Source organism: Gobio gobio (assembly GCF_949357685.1).
Source record: "Gobio gobio genome assembly, chromosome: 1".
Lineage (NCBI taxonomy): Eukaryota > Metazoa > Chordata > Actinopteri > Cypriniformes > Gobionidae > Gobio > Gobio gobio.
In genome coordinates this window covers 50,313,042-50,329,200 of record NC_137097.1, presented here as the reverse complement: position 1 = coordinate 50,329,200, position 16,159 = coordinate 50,313,042, and the positions used below count along the sequence as shown (strand labels likewise).

The following is a 16,159-nucleotide window of genomic DNA, read 5'->3' as shown; positions in this document are numbered from 1 at the left end:
AATAGGTGATTTTCTATTGCTATTCCAAAATGGCAGGGTCATAACTTGCAAGACATTGGAAATGCAATTGCAAACAGACTTTGCTTTTCCATTTGAAATTTGGCAGTCGTTGTGCGTTTGCCTAAACGAAAATGCAAATGGTAATGCGCGATTTGCAATTGCGTTTGGATTGTGTCACATATTATGCGTCCACAAATTGAAAACTTTTGAATTTTCCTTTTGAAAATTGTCCGCGATATCCTTCCATACTACACTGTGAATTCTGTAGTTCTTTCTGTAATGTTGTTTTTCATGGGTACTTAGGTGTGTATAAATTGATTATATAATAGAATTATATGGACTCCTTATATTTAGTTATTTGGTGTTCTTTTGGAGTCTCCAATGATCCTTGAAGCTTGCAGAAAATACAGCTTTGTGAGAATCAACCTTCAATCTGATTGTTTACTTTGCTGGATATAGAAAATGATGACCAAATGAATGTGTTTAATGAGATAAATGACGTATGCTTAATTTCACGTTATTCGTGCGATTAATCGCACCACAAACGTGTGATTAATCGTGATTAAAAATTTGTATCGATTGACAGCCCTAATTTTATATATATATATATATATCCTTCCTTAAATATAACTACAAGTGTCTAAAACCAGAAAATAGAAGACATTTTTGTGAAGACGCCTGCTGAAATCAGTGAAAAATTAAGCTCATTAATGACACGTTTGCATTCTTTGAGTTTCTATCCTTCTTCCGTTCTGCTCTCTTTCTCTCTGAGGAGATGAAATGCTTTGAGTCTGCTGACATGGCTTCTGCTTGAAGTCAAACTAGCTTTTCCAATTCCTGTTCTGCTGACTGTCATGCATACCTCTTTCCTGTCTCTGTGTCTCTTTGTCTCCCCCTCTCCATCTCTCAGCCCAGAGCCTGCAGGTAGTGATAAGGACTGAGTTCACTGCATGGGAAGCTGCTGCTGTGTAGTCTGTGTTGCTGTGTGTGCCTCTGTGTTTGTGTGTGTTTGTCACTCTCTACCTCAAACCCTGTAGAGGTATGGGACATCACTTTCTTCAGGCAGTGATCTGTCTCTTTGGATTTTAGTATTCTAATAAACTAGCACCAGCACTGGGGCTATAGTTTCAGCACATGTGCCTGCACTACGACAGCTGAAGACATGAGACATGAGGGTAGCAAAAAAAAGTCTTGAGTTTTAGAGACTTTTATTTCTTGGCTCCATACATTGGTTTTAACTTTTAATTAGAAAACATGGAAGCATTTGCTTGAATAGCTATCTGGACTGATACAGCACTTTCCATGAATATGGTACTCCCACATATGGTGTTCAAAACTGTTTTTTTATTTTTATTTTAAAGCATCAAAAGACACAAATCCCTTATTTTCTTTGTTTTGTTTTTGCTGAGAACTCTAACAAGAACATAACTGACAAGTAGCTAGTTTTAACCACAATGTTACAAAATGTTTGCATTCCTTAAAAATTGTCTAAAAATAAGTAAAACAGTGGTAATAAATAATTTCATTTAATATTCTCAATTATGTTGACTGCAATCATTAAGCTCAACCTTCAAACCTGTAACCAAATTTATTGTAAAAAATAATACGATTTTTAATAGATCAAAAATAAGTTTATCAATACTAATAAACATTGCTGTAATTTATTTAGCTAAACTCTTAACTAGTTAGATGCTATATGAAAAATAAATGTGTATGATATACAAACATGATATTGTTACATGCATGCCTTGCTTAGTTTGATTTTCATTGTCTCCATTTCGCCTTAGTTCTAGTTTGTTCATCTGTTGTCATGGCTTGTAATTTGCTCCACACCTGTTCTGTTTTCCCTTGATTACTCCATGTGTTTATAAGCCCTTGGTTTTCTCAGTTCAGTGTTCTCTGTTGTTTACACTAATGTTTAAGTCTGGTTAGTGTGATCTCTAATGTATTCCTGTGTTGAGTGATTTTGGACTGTAAATAAAGACTGTTTGAGTGAATCTCTTTCGTCGTGTGTGCTGACCAGCAGACCGTTACAGAAGAACCAACCAATATACAAACATGGACACACCAGCGTCTCCTCCTCCTCAAGCCAAGGACTCTAGTGGAATATTTGGGGTGGGTGCTACTGCACACCAGTTCCCCTCTCACCTTCTGCGAGGCAGAGGAGTATGAGCCAGAGCCCGAGCCTGCCACGGACCAAGCGCCAGAGACATCTTACAACTGAACCATCACCCCGGATCCCGAGCCCAATGAAAAGTCTGACCACATCGGCAACATTGTCCATCCCGGTCGACTTATTCCGGAATTATTTTGAGGAATTGGATGAGGCAATTCTCCTAAGTCTCATGTGTCTGTGCTGGTACCGCCCAGCTCCACGTGTCCCGTGTCTCTGCTGGTCCCACCCAGCTCCAAGAATCCTGTATCTCCGATGATCCCACCCAGCCTCCATCTTCGCCAATCCTTCTGCCCCGCATCCGCTGGCTCCTTTCAGTCCCTCGGCTCCCCCTCTGTTAACTCCACTCTGCTGTGTAGATCTGCCTTGGGTCTTCCAGTCTCCAGCTCCGCCATGGCATGGGGATCCCCTGGCTCTCCCTCTAGCCACCCACTCCACCTCAGCTTGTCGACCAGTCAGCTCCACCTTGGATCCTCCCTCGGCTCCACCTGGGGCCGTCATCCTTACGACTCCACCGGGCTCCTGCCACCCCTCTGGATGTTGTGATGCTGCCTTCTATCAGCCCCTCCATCCCTCCATCCTCAGTATAAACTCTTTTCTCACCCCTGTTCTGTTTTCCCTTGATTACTCCCGTGTTGATTTTCTCAGCTCAGTGTTCTCCGTTGTTTACATTAATGTTTAAATAGGTTAGTTGACCATTTCTTTCTTAAAAAAAAAAAATTGAGGCCCTATTGCATACCCTAAACGTAGAAAGTAGAAACACTGCTGCAACAATTAAGATTGAACTTTTTTTTTTGTTCTTTTCAGAGTATAAAGTTCAAATCGATATTGGCTATGTACACCTGAATGCATGAGCATGTAAAAACGTTTATAATTTAGGTGCATACACAAACCTAGCTTCACTATTGAATCCATGTGCTTAACATTGCAAAGAATTCAACCCTTCAATTAGCATTCCATTCCTTTCTCTCTCTGTCCTCCTCCTCTTTTCCTCTTCTCTCGGCAGTTACATAATCTGCTGCAGAAGCTAAAAATGGACAGGTAAAGACAATTATAGCTCCACAATAGCTGCCTGACAGTGAGTCATCATGGCGTGTGTGTGTGTGTGTGTGTGTGTGTGTCTGTATGAGTGCACCACAACATTTGTCAGTATTCTGTTTTTAGCAGTTCAGTCATGCATGGACATGTGCGTAACTTTTCTTTCCTGGTTTGGACTGATGGATTTGATTCAGCAGTTAATCATTTGATCCTTAACTTAATTACAAAAGGTGATTAATTGTAGTTTAGTGTGTTTACATATCTAAGAGACCTTTGCACACTGACAATGTGTTGCCATGGTGACAGGATCTAAGCTGGGGCGAGTCCCGAGGATCTATAAGGATAACGTTTCATTTTGTGGCTTCTCCTTCCCCCTCATTATGCCTCTTTTAGCAGACCCAAATCATACTTTATGAGCAAAGGGCACAAACATTTTTCCATGCATGAAGACAAATGATCGTTACAAACCACTACAGATAATACACAAACTTGTACCGAACCTCCAGAAATCATCTATCTATCCATCCATCTATCCATCCATATATATATATATATATATATATATATATATGAAACTGAATTGAAAAGAAATACACAAAATTATGCCAAAATTACTGTTTTGTCGAGTATCATTGTAAGCCATCTTAAATGAGATAAAAAGTGTAAAAAAAAAAACGCAAACGCAAAGAGTTGAGAGAAAATAGGACGTGTGTCAGATCCGAGTAATGTGCGTCAGGACTTAAAGTGAAGGCAGGAGGTCAATAGGAAGCAGGGCTGCTACTAGTGTGTCTAACGAACCGAAAATCTCTGATATGATGGTTATTATTTTTTATACATAGTATTTTTATTTCTTATGCATATGTTGTGATTATTCTATCACTGTTTTAGTACATTTTCTATGTAAAGCACTTTGAATTACCATTGTGTATGAAATGTGCTATATAAATAATCTTGCCTTGCCTTGCCTTGACAGCAGCTTAATAAACCTACTGCAGTCTGTGATTAATCTTAATCAAAGAATAAAAGACAAAGAGAAAATCACTCACTGACCTTGACTGAATAGCATTTGTAGCTTTAATAAGGATTAATCTATATTTAGTTTGTAATTAATGCAGTGAAGACTGTAAAGTGCTTGATAACTTTATTCAATTTCTGCTCCTACCTGTTAAACCCATCTGAGAATCTTAAAGCACTGTTTACAAGGGCACATGGGTCTAAAGCAACAAAAACAATAACTTGCTTGTGTATTTTAGCAGGGCAGGTAAAAATCTTAACCGCCCCGCATGAAAAAAAAAACCTAGTGTTGAAGGCACAGCTAAATGTGACATTTACTACAACAGGTTTATGTGAAGATTGTTTTAAGTTCACAAATTAAATGTTATATTTAAAAAAAAATTATAGCTTTTATAGCTTTTATAGCTTATAGCTCAATTATACTGTAATGTTGAATGGCTAAAATTGCGAAAGAAACATCCATGTAATAGAGACATTAGTACTGGTATCAGTGATATTGGCCTTCATTCATAGGGCTTAGTAAAAAGATGCCTTTAACCGGTATGGGTCTGCACAGCTTTGGGGCCCTTTAGAAGTTTTGACATGCTCTGACATTTGTGCCTTTTTCAGTTGCTTATGAACATATTAATGGAAAACATGATTTTTGTGATCTCATGCATGTATTATTGCACAGCATGTGAACAAAATTTTGTATATGCCCATTATATTTTAAATTATATACAGTAACGGTCAAAAGATTGGACACATTACAATTTTTTTGGTTTTTGAAAGAAGTCTCATGCTCACAAAGCTCGCATTTATTTGATCAAAAATACAGAAAAAAATGTAATATTGTGAAATATTACAATTTAAAATAATGGTTTTCTTTTTTTAATATACAGTGTCACATGATCCTTCAGAAATCATTCTAATATGATGAGCTGTGCTTCTTAATATTTTTTATAACCTGTGATACTTTTTTTCAGGATTCTTGGATAAATAAATGAAGTAATGGCTGTTGAAAACATACTACCAATTCATATATTCGCCAATTCATTCCTCCATTAACAATCAGTCAATCTATCTCTTTATCAATGTAATCATCAATCAAACCTCCATCAATCAAACTGTGACCATCCATTCAGTCAAACCTTTTCTTAACCAATACATTCCTCCTTCTACAATCTATCCGTTTAGGCGCCGTTTATTTAATTATTCATCCATTTATTATCACAGTGATGATCTATCTGTTCTTCATTTCACCCAAATCAATAATTCATCATCCTTTGCTCCATGACCCAATCTATTTATCTATTCATCCATCCATCCATCCATCTAACCAAATATGAATATTCATGAATGCATTCCTCCATCAATAATCTGTTTACTAGTCCATCCATCCATCCATCCATTCCCTGCCAGTGCTGTGTGTCCTACCTGGGCCGGTGAGTATAGTTTCCTGGCACTGTTGGGCTCCTGGGTCCCTGGGTGTGTGTTGTGGGAGTGAGGTGGAACAGTAGTGCTGGGACCAGCCCCCTGATGCCCCCCACCGGTCCTCTCGGCTCCAGACCCCCCTCCCAAGATGCAGCAGAGTGCTCCCTGGGCCAGCTCCATCTCAATCTCTGCATCCATCTCTGCCTCCTCCTGCGCTTCTTTGTTCGAGTCGTCCAGGTGTTTCATCAGCACTGCCACAACCACATTGATGAGAACAAACTGGGCCGTGAGCACAAAGCTCACAAAGTACATCGGAGAGATGAATTGTAGGCTGGGATTACAGGTGTATTCGCCCTGCGGGCATTCTCGAAGAGTGTCCTAGAGGAGTAAAGAGAGAGTTACCATAAAGATATTTAAACTTATACCACAGTATTTGACTGGACAAATCAGGTTCACTACATAGACTTTCAATACTCAACCCCACTTCTTTTAGAACTGTCTTTGTTGGAGTAAAATAGTAGTACTGTAATAAGTTCATTTACTTTTCTTAAAAAATATCGGAACATCCTAAAATACAATAATTAGTAAAATAATGACATTTTTATCCCACTGTTTATTTTATTTTATGCAGGAAAACAAGACAAACTCTCTTTTAAAATCATAAGCTGAACAAGTTTTGTTTTAAACTTAAAATGTTTATGCTCCAAAAGGATAAGAAAAACTGGCACTGGATACCAATGTGCATACTATCCACCCTAAATAATATTGAATATTACTAATGCCACATACTATTTAGGATGGACAGTATGCACACTGAGATGCAGGCAAAGTCTGAAAGCAACACAACACATAAAATACATATATTTTATCTTATTAAAATTGTATTTAAAAATGTTTGAACAATTTATCATTTAAGGATGTTTAGATATTTTTTATTTGAAAACAAGACAAAAATATTGATTATTGTGTTAATTTACGTTCAAACGGAAAATAAATAGGGTTAAATAGGGTTGACCACTTAACACTTGACAAATTATACTATATTGCATTAATCAAACAATAACCACAAATATTTGCTTTTAATTAAAATATTCTATGGTCTCGACTTCCTATAACCAGCACTTCATGTGACCACTGAGAACTTCTTTCTCTTATCATCTACAGTTTGATTAGTATGAGATACAGGAACACTATAGGAACAAATCCCAGACTGCCAATTTCATTCTGATGTAACATAAACTCTGAATTTGAATTGAAATATTTTCCTTCCAAAGCAGCAGTAACTAAGAGGCAGATGGGAGCAGGGCTCTCGCAGTAATTTTGCTTGGCCACTCATGCATGGGGTTTGGGTTCGGGAAGGCGGTGGCTTCTCTGCAGGTATGTAGGAACTCAGGTTGTAATTTACAGCTCTGATTATGGTGCTTTAGTTGCCAGGAAACCACTGCAATCCTCCATCAACCATAAAACTCATTGTATGTGTGCCTAATGGGGGGAGCCTGTCACCCTCCATCAAATACACACGCTGGGGTGTGCGGGGTGTTACGCATCGATATCACGCCAATGGGTTCTCATTTATTCAGGTGCGCTTTACTACTGCGCTGAATATGCTGAGCTAGTAGTTCCTCCATCATATACCTATCATATAAACGGCAGGTTGGAGGGAGAGCAGATGAAAGGCAGCAGGTTTTCTTTATACAGGCAGATAAGAACTCATTCCTCAAAGACAAATGTATTAGAGAGGAGAAAGACACAGAGAGCATGAAAGAGAAACAATGATAAAAGAGGCTATAGTGAAATAATGTACAAACCAAAAGGAGGGATCAAGAAAAGTGCGTAAAAGCGGTGAGAACAGATTGTAACGCTGTCGATTTATAAGCCTCTCTCTCAAAGGACTTTACATAACAACCTATGCTGGCCTTTTTATTGCAGTGACACATTAGAAACCATAAGCATCTTGCTAGTGAATGTGCCTCTGAAGTGTCTGCTCATATCATCCGCAAGCAATCTGTCAGCTTCTTCTGTCGAGTACTCTGAGCTTAAATGGGTACTTTTAAAAACACTTTTAAAGGTACCTTTTGCCAGACCTGATTTGGTTCCAATCATTTTATGAAATGACAGTGTTGTACCTAACACAGAAGAAGCAAGCTCTCATTTTGTTTTGTGTGTTATAATGAATTCAGATTCATTGGAATTTGTTATTTTTAATATTTTGCAGAGTGCTTGTTTACTTCAGTCCCAGAAAGTGACAACAGCAATGTTCTCTTGTCTATTCTACTTGTTTTTCAACGATGTAATCATAAAATAAAATACAAAGAAATGTATTTCTGTTGCTGCTGCGTATAGATGCTATAGTGTCAATAGATGCCATGTACACTATATGCAAATAACGATATATGATATTTACACCAAGTGCAAATAATGATAGATGCTATTTACTCCAAGTGTAAATAGCAACTAGATTCTATTTACACTAAGTGAAAATAAAATTTTCTTAGCGTTAGATGATATTTACAGTGAAATAGCATTCTAAGTGAAAATAGTGAAAATATATTCTATTTACACCATGTAAAAGTAGCCGTTCTATGCAATATGTGTAAATAGTAATTAGATGTTATTTATACTTTATTTTGACAGATACATACTAATTGAAACTTTAATTATTATTCAACATTGCATTAGGCACTTTATTTCCATTTTTAGAACATTTTCTTAATTTTTTTTTCAAAGTAAATGCCTTTCCGATGTGATTTGTGATGGGAAAGGGGAGAAGAGCGAGCTCGGCAAAAGGCGGATTCAAACCCAGGTCGATCCTGTCAAAACCTAGATCCTTGAGCCTAACATGATATTTGCACTTGGTGTAAATAGACACCTTAGGGTCTATTTATTATGGTCTTGAACAGCTTATATTCAAATCTAAATCATATTTGGTTTGGGACTGCTGATCCCTGCATTTATCCACTAATCTACAAAACCCCATGAACAACACTGGCAGATGTAGGGATAAAGAAATCATATTAAATATGTCAGCTCATTTGAATACTTGAAACTGCCAGCAAGAATGACTGTTCACTCAAATCATTGTTTAATGAGTTAAACACAACTCACTTTATTCAAGAAATAAATAAATAATAATAAAAAATGGCCAATGAATTTGCTACTGAAATTTTGCTTGATATTGAAGATATTTTTTGAATGTATCTTCAAATAAATTCATCACATAGACTGTTCATTATTTAAAATGATTTAATGACTGCTAAGCAATTATTAGCAATTTCTGGCTGTTTGTTTTCTTACACTTCTGTTTACAAGATTGGGGTCAGTAAGATAAAAAAAAAAATTATACATTCATAAGGCAATGACACATTAAACGGATCAAAAGTGACAGTAAACATTTATAATGTCAGATAAATACTGGTCTATTGAACTTTTTGTTCATTAAAGAATTCTGAAAAAATATGTATTATGGTTTCCACAATAATATTAAGCACCACTTTGATAATAACAAGAAATGTTTCATAAGCACCAAATCATCATATTAGAATGATTTCTGCTTTTGCTTTACCATCGCTGGAATAAACTGCATTTTAAAATATATTAAAGAAGAAAACTTTTAATAATATTTCACAATATTATTAAATCATGCAGTCTTGGTAGAAAAGGCTTCTTTTAAAAAAATCTTACAACTCCAAACTAATGAAATAAAAGTTTTTAAAAAGTTTTTTTTTTTTCCGTCCCCACCTCTTTTTATAACAAAGTGATGCTAATGGTACTATGGCTCTTTGTTCTGCTGTACCTTCATTATGCCGTTCCAGTTATCACCAGTGGAGACCTGAAAGAGGGTGAGGAACGCCATGCCAAAGTTCTCAAAGGTGGCGTGACGACTCATGCCCTCACATGGGTAGTCCTCGTTGCACACTGAAGCGAACAGATAGAGACGTATAGAGAGTTTTTGTATTGTTAAAATACTATTGAAAATTTGTTTTCACCTAAAATATTTGTCTCAATGTTACCTATGCAGTCAGAAAGGGAGAGGAAAGAAAATATGCATCAAAAGGAGTTAAATAGTAGTAGTATGCGTTTACCCAGCTCTCCAAACAATTCCACCCCCAGTGCAGCATAAATGAAGAACAGCAGCATGAAGAGGAGGCCAAGGTTCCCCACCTGAAACACACAAATCAAGACTGAAACCAACACATATGCTCTAATCCTTGACACAATATACAGACAAGCACACTGAATTACATTTACACTGAATCATTCAGCAGATGACTTATCCAAAGCAAACAACAATTAGCATACAAAAGCCAAGAGTAGTACCACAATCTGGATTAAGCTAAAGTAGAACAAAAATTAGAGCACAAAAGTTTGTAGTTTTGCACTAAATCTCTCTTGTCGCTAAACAGAGCTGCCCCGTATTCTTGACAAAATTCATTTTAATAACTTGTTTATAGTTTAAAGAGGATGAATTACAATTAAAAATAAAATGCAGTCTAAAACACCTTCCCAGAGTGCCTTAAAAAAGGCATTTTCACCATGTTTTAAACCTTACTAAATGTTGCTATATTTATGCTTAAAGCTAAAACAAAATATGTACCAATGGTGTAACAAAAATAAATTGAATTCAAGACATACGGTCACATTATTTATGCAATCTTGCTTCTTAAGTAAATATATATGATGTTATAAGAATGTTAATATATTTTGGCTTGGGAAAAATTATTAAGAAAATGATTTTTGCAATGTTTCTAAGACAAAAAATTACCCTGAGGTTTAGTACAGATGGAAGAAGTGTCTGGAACAGACATAATAATAACAAAAAGCATGTACATTTTAATATCTCTGCCCATGCAATTTGAGTCTCTCTGTAGTCATAGTCATGCTGTACCTGTTTCCCTACAGCAAAACAATGAGCAGAACAAATTTGTGATTTAACAAAAAGCTCATAAATGATGGATGGCACCAGTGGTCATGTCGGAGGTGCAGCTCTGGGAAAATAATTTACCCTTGCATGCTTGCAAGGCTCACACGCCTGTCAAGAATATTAGCATATGAGTTGTGGGTGTGTCCACTGTTGCACAGGGAGCTCAAAAAAAAGACAAAAAAGAGATGAGACAAAACTGAAGGTGATAAAGAATATGGCACATGCGCTAACATCTAGCCTAAAAAGCTGGTAATTATGAAAGCTGTGTACGAGAGAGCTATAAATATGTAAAATGGTGAATAAAACAACCATCTTAGATCACATTATTGTAATTTCTATAGTTACGCGATGTGGTTGGCTGTGTGGTTTAATGTGGCGTGTCAGCAGGTATGATGAAACTACAGTTGAGCTTTATTACAATTTAATGCTAAGTAATGGCCTATCAAACCTACAAACCAACTTAACAGAATCAGGATGTGTGCACAATAGCTGTAATACTGCTTCATTCTTCTGTTTGTTCCTAAAGTGAGGATCTCTGGCTGTGTTTCAATCTGGAATGAGCCTATGATGGCCAAACATGTAGTCTAGGCACAGTAGGCATCTCACTAGGTTTTTCACTATGAAGCACAAAATATTGGTTAGGCAGATTAGAAACAAGCACTGGTTTCACACAGATGGTAAATCCACACCATTTGATATACAGTGTATCGTGGTACTAAATTATTACTATATTCATGCACCAGAGGTACCCCAAGGTGCTTCAAAGAATACAATGGTAATACGTTCAAAAAACATGGTATCATTCAGTTACTGTCAGAATTTTATTCAGCAAGGATGCATTCAATTGATCAAGTCACAGTAAATACATTTATAATGTTAGAAAAGATTTCTATTTCAAATAAATGCTGTTTTTTTTTGTACTTTCTATTAAATCAAAGAATCCTGAAAAAAAGGATCACGGTTTCCACAAAAATATTAAAGTGCCCCTTTTATGGTTTTTTTTCTCTCGAAAATTCCCTTTCATGCAGTGTATCATATAGCTGTTTGTGAATGCAAACGTCCTGCAAAGTTGTCAAATCGAAAGTGCACGATAAATACATTTATTGTCTCCCAAAAGAAAGAATAGACTCTGAATGTTTAAAATCTTTTTGCGTGACATTTCTACGTCACTAGAAAAGACATTAGCATAATGCCCGCCTATGTTGTACATTGTCCGCCCGCGAACAACTTGACACGCCCACAAACATGTCCTTTTACTGACTGCTTCTCAAATCTCGGATTCAACATAGGATTCGCAGAATGCTTGCTCTTGAGATGGGTCAGTACCCAGTTTATGTGCACAAGCTTGCTCCTGAGAATCACAACCTGTAAGCAATGTTTCCTCTAAGCTGCGCGCGTGCGCGGCCGAGCACTTGAGATGCCGCGGCCGCGCAGAAAGAATAAAATGCTGCGCAGATGGTAGATACAGACGCGAACTGTGGGGAGAAATCCATTTGATTGTAGTTTAAATGAGACACAATTGCAGTGCTCTGTTGTACTACCGCTATAGAGTTAGTATCGCTATCGTGTTGGCAGTGGACGTGGTTTACAGGTTTCATAGAAAGACTGATGTCACGTGTGAGAGCAGTAGTGAGTCGCGTTTGCGGTGCAAATAGCTCAATAACAGATGACGGACACAGCACGGTAACAAAACAGACATTTACAGTTACATCAACCACAAGTGTAGCGTGCAAACTATAACTATAAAAGAGTTAACATGTTCCCTTGAACATATTTAGCTATTAGATCTATTTAATTACTTCAGTTAGTTTTTTTTTTACAAATTGAAGCATTTAAACTGATATAATATACTATCAGATTAAATACTTCCATTAGTTTTTATTAGGGATGCACCGAATCCAGATTTTTGGGGTTCGGCCGAATCCACTGGTTAAGATTCGGCCGAATCCGAAACCGAATACCGAATCCTACTCCCGTCCGCAGTCCATTATCACAGTAAACACATTAATGAAGTTAACAACGTCCACAGCAGTGTAGGGATGCTATTGACCAGTTTTGGTCAAGTTTACTAAAGGAAACATTGTCGTGTATGTTCTTCTCGCCGCTATTTCATGATGGTTTATAGAAAAATTACCCCGAGTCGTCCTCTGTCGTTTCAAAGAACAACCCAACGGAGAGCAGGAGGCGCGCGCTAGGGTTGTGCCGACATCAAGATGGAGCGCCACCATCGTGATGCCACGCCCCCGTTGCGAGTCTGCGACACACACTAATCCACTTCTATAGTATTAGTTAAACTAAAAACTTAGCAGGAATTGCTCTGTAAATTAAATTGAGAATGTAACTAATGCATATGCGATTTTAAATACTGTAGTCTATGCCAGATAGCCTATATAGCCTACATTTTGAAATCATTTGAGGCTGAAACATCCATAAGCATGCGTGTTTATTTTAGCACTTCCGTCAGTGAAACAACACAGCCTATAAAACAAAAACGATTTTCAGTAAATAATGGTAACCTCAAGAATATATGAAAATTAAATATTAGTTAGAAAAATATTTGATTCATACTATTTCCCTGCAAAGATGCGTCATATAGCCTACCGCTCTGCGCTTTGAGAGGAATGGGACACTGAATATAGCCTACACCTTCTCGAATATCTTCGTCTTCATATGTTCTACTGATGTTGCAAAGCAACACTTGCTGTAAAAGGTCTGAAGAGCGGATTTTATCTTCCACAGGGTCAAGACATTTAGGCAATGTGATTATTCACTGCCAGAGAAAACGAAACTAAAATCACCGGCGTGTGTGTGAAATGCGTTATTCAAATAAACCAAACTTGACGCGCCTTAACAAGTTTAATAACAAGAACAAACTGTGTTAAATAAAATTTGAAGTAAAAAGGTATTCGTCCTACAGTGTTTTTTATACTTTCCCACAGTAAAGGATGTGAATAGTTATAATAGACTTAATTATAAGCAAACGAAAGGAACAAACGTTTATAATCCCCTGCGAATGGGTGCGACGCGAGTGAAGATTTGGGAAAAGCAACGAGATGTACATGTCCATTGGGATAAAATGGACTAGGCCTATTGTTAAAATTCACGGAAAATCGAGTGACCATATCCAGATAGCAAAACAGAATGAAAAAGTGCTCTCTGACCATTATTTCCTTTCTAGGCTAAACAAAGCTTTGTGCTTCACTCCTGTGGTTATATTCACGTGAAACAGCATTCACATACAAAACACTGGGTTAGTAAAATAACGAAGTTATTTTTTTTTAAAGTAGAAAATAGTATTTATGTAAAGAGATATAGCCTATTAAAATAAAAAGAGCTCAACTCTTAAGTGGAAGGAACCTATTTTTTCCCCCTCACGTGCAACCTAGCGGATGAATCATTATTTGGGTTAATAAAAATAACGAAATTATGGTTTTAAGAGAATAGTATGCTATATGTAAAGATATATAGTATATTATCTACCTATTTACCTAATTCCGGCTCTTCAAACTAACGGATTCAGTGTATTTTCGTTTTGTCATCTTAATTTGGTAATTATTTAAGTAGCCTATATATATTTTATTAATTTTATTTATATTTTATCTGATCTATAGGCTGTTTGCACGGTAAAATAAAATACTTTTTGGCTGCTGTCTGTAGATTCCTTCATGCACAAATCGTATTCTCTCGGATGTTTCATATGCAAATGTTTTAACAGAGGCTGTTGTTTAGGGTCCTTGTCATCACGAGACAAATCGGCATTGCAAATTGAACGCGTAGCTCAACTTGAATCGCCTTCTTTCGACTTAAAGTATACTGCCACGTTTTCTGTTCATGAGTTCCATTTTCACTTTCAACAGCGGCGTCATTAAGTTCGACCAGCGGGGCGCGCATAGTGCAAGCCTAGGGTTCGGGTTCGGTGGAAATAAATTCTGAGGTTCGGCAGAAACCGAACCCAGTCAAAAAGCCCAATATTCGGCCGAATCCGAACCCGAACCCTGGATTCGGTGCATCCCTAGTTTTTATATGATATTATAGGCTATTATAATTGTATTATAGTGTAAGCCTAATAAAGAATTGATCTCACAAGGGGATTGTTTAGGGATCCTTGTCATTAAAACGTTTGAAAACCCCTGATATAGAAAATCTTGGAAATTCATAAGCAATAAACAAACATTTAATATAGATGGTTTAATGCTGCCTGTCGCCAATAAATGACTGTACAAAACACATAAAGAACCATCTCAGTGTAACCGCTTAATTATTTTCATATTATATTATATTATAAAGAATTGAACTGTCCTGGGGGAGATTTTAATAGTATTTCTTGGTAAAGAAGAATACAGTTAACAGCACTGTAAAATGTGCTTAATTTAGGGACTTCTGAATTAACTGTTTTTTTTTTATTTTTTTTTTTATTTAATATATCACTAAGTTACATCAATGGTTAAATAAAATAGAAATGGCACATTAAAGTTAAAAGTTATAACTGCATGATGAAACCACTTTTTTGTGTTCGTTTACATACGCTGTACAGGTAAAGAATGTTTTTGCTAAGGTGACCAAAATCTCCGCCCAATAGAGAAAAGTTTTGCTCAGCGAGAAAAGAAATAAGAGGGAACATTGCCTGTAAGTATGATTCATTATTGATGTATATATTTTCTACTGTGTAGTTTTGAGTTTTTTATTGTGTAGGTCTCTGGCTAACCGGCTAACTCACGTTATTATCGTCTTACTGAAATACTTCTGCAAATCAGCTGTGTGCCACTATTACCTAAAACTGTGTATGTTAATGCAGATTGTCTGTTGTTCTTACTACTTTGAGTAAAGATAAAGGAGCGAGATTTGTTTAGCAAACTTTAATGTTACATCAGTCATTCACGTTAGTGCTAGGCTAACATATGCGCTTTTATTGATACAGTTAATACAGTTCCCGCATGTGCACCGCAATAAATTTGAAATATACACATTTGTTGATGGACATCTTGTTAATGCTGATGGTGAGGAATTACAGTTGCAACATCTCATTAGGTACCTCAAAATGAGTAGCGTATCACTGAGAAACGTCCTGCTCAAGTCGTCCTTGCGAATCTTACTGACCCCTTTTTAAATGGCTTAAAGGGATAGTTCACCCAAAAATGAAAAATCTGTCATTAATTACTCAACCTCAAGACCTTCATTCGTCTTCGGAACACAAAGATATTTTTGATGAAATCCGAGAGCTTTCTGTTGATGTTGACGTAGTGTAAACAGTGTAACACTTCCAAGTTATACAGCAGAATGCAGGAGCTAGCCAATGGTATTTTAACGATGTCTTTACTACCTTTCTGGGCCTTGAAAGTGGTAATTAAATAGCTGTCTATGAGGAGTCAGAAAGCTTGCGGATTTCATCAAAAATATCTTCATTTGTGTTCCGAAGATGAATGAAGGTCTTGCGGGTTTGGAATGACATGAGGGTGAGGAATTAAAGACAGAAACTTCATTTTTGGGTGAACTAACCCTTTAAGGTATGTCTACTGCAAAACTAAATCAATACAAGGACCATAATAAGGTTAAATGATACAGGCTAAATTAAAGTCAATTTGAAGCCTATGGGGAATGAG

The 16,159-nt window shown here is 36.8% G+C and overlaps 1 protein-coding gene across 1 annotated transcript in view; it reads right to left on the bottom strand.

Moving 5' to 3' along the window:
• The window catches only part of cacna1ia (calcium voltage-gated channel subunit alpha1 Ia), a 132,789-nt gene that overhangs the window by 28,468 nt on the left and 88,162 nt on the right, over positions 1-16,159 (bottom strand). Inside the window, exons 28-30 of the mRNA XM_079826914.1 lie at positions 9,721-9,799; positions 9,432-9,553; positions 5,642-6,016 (exon numbers count right to left, since the gene is read on the bottom strand). Coding sequence (XP_079683040.1) covers positions 5,642-6,016; positions 9,432-9,553; positions 9,721-9,799 — 576 coding nt within the window. The remainder of the gene's footprint in view (positions 1-5,641; positions 6,017-9,431; positions 9,554-9,720; positions 9,800-16,159) is intronic.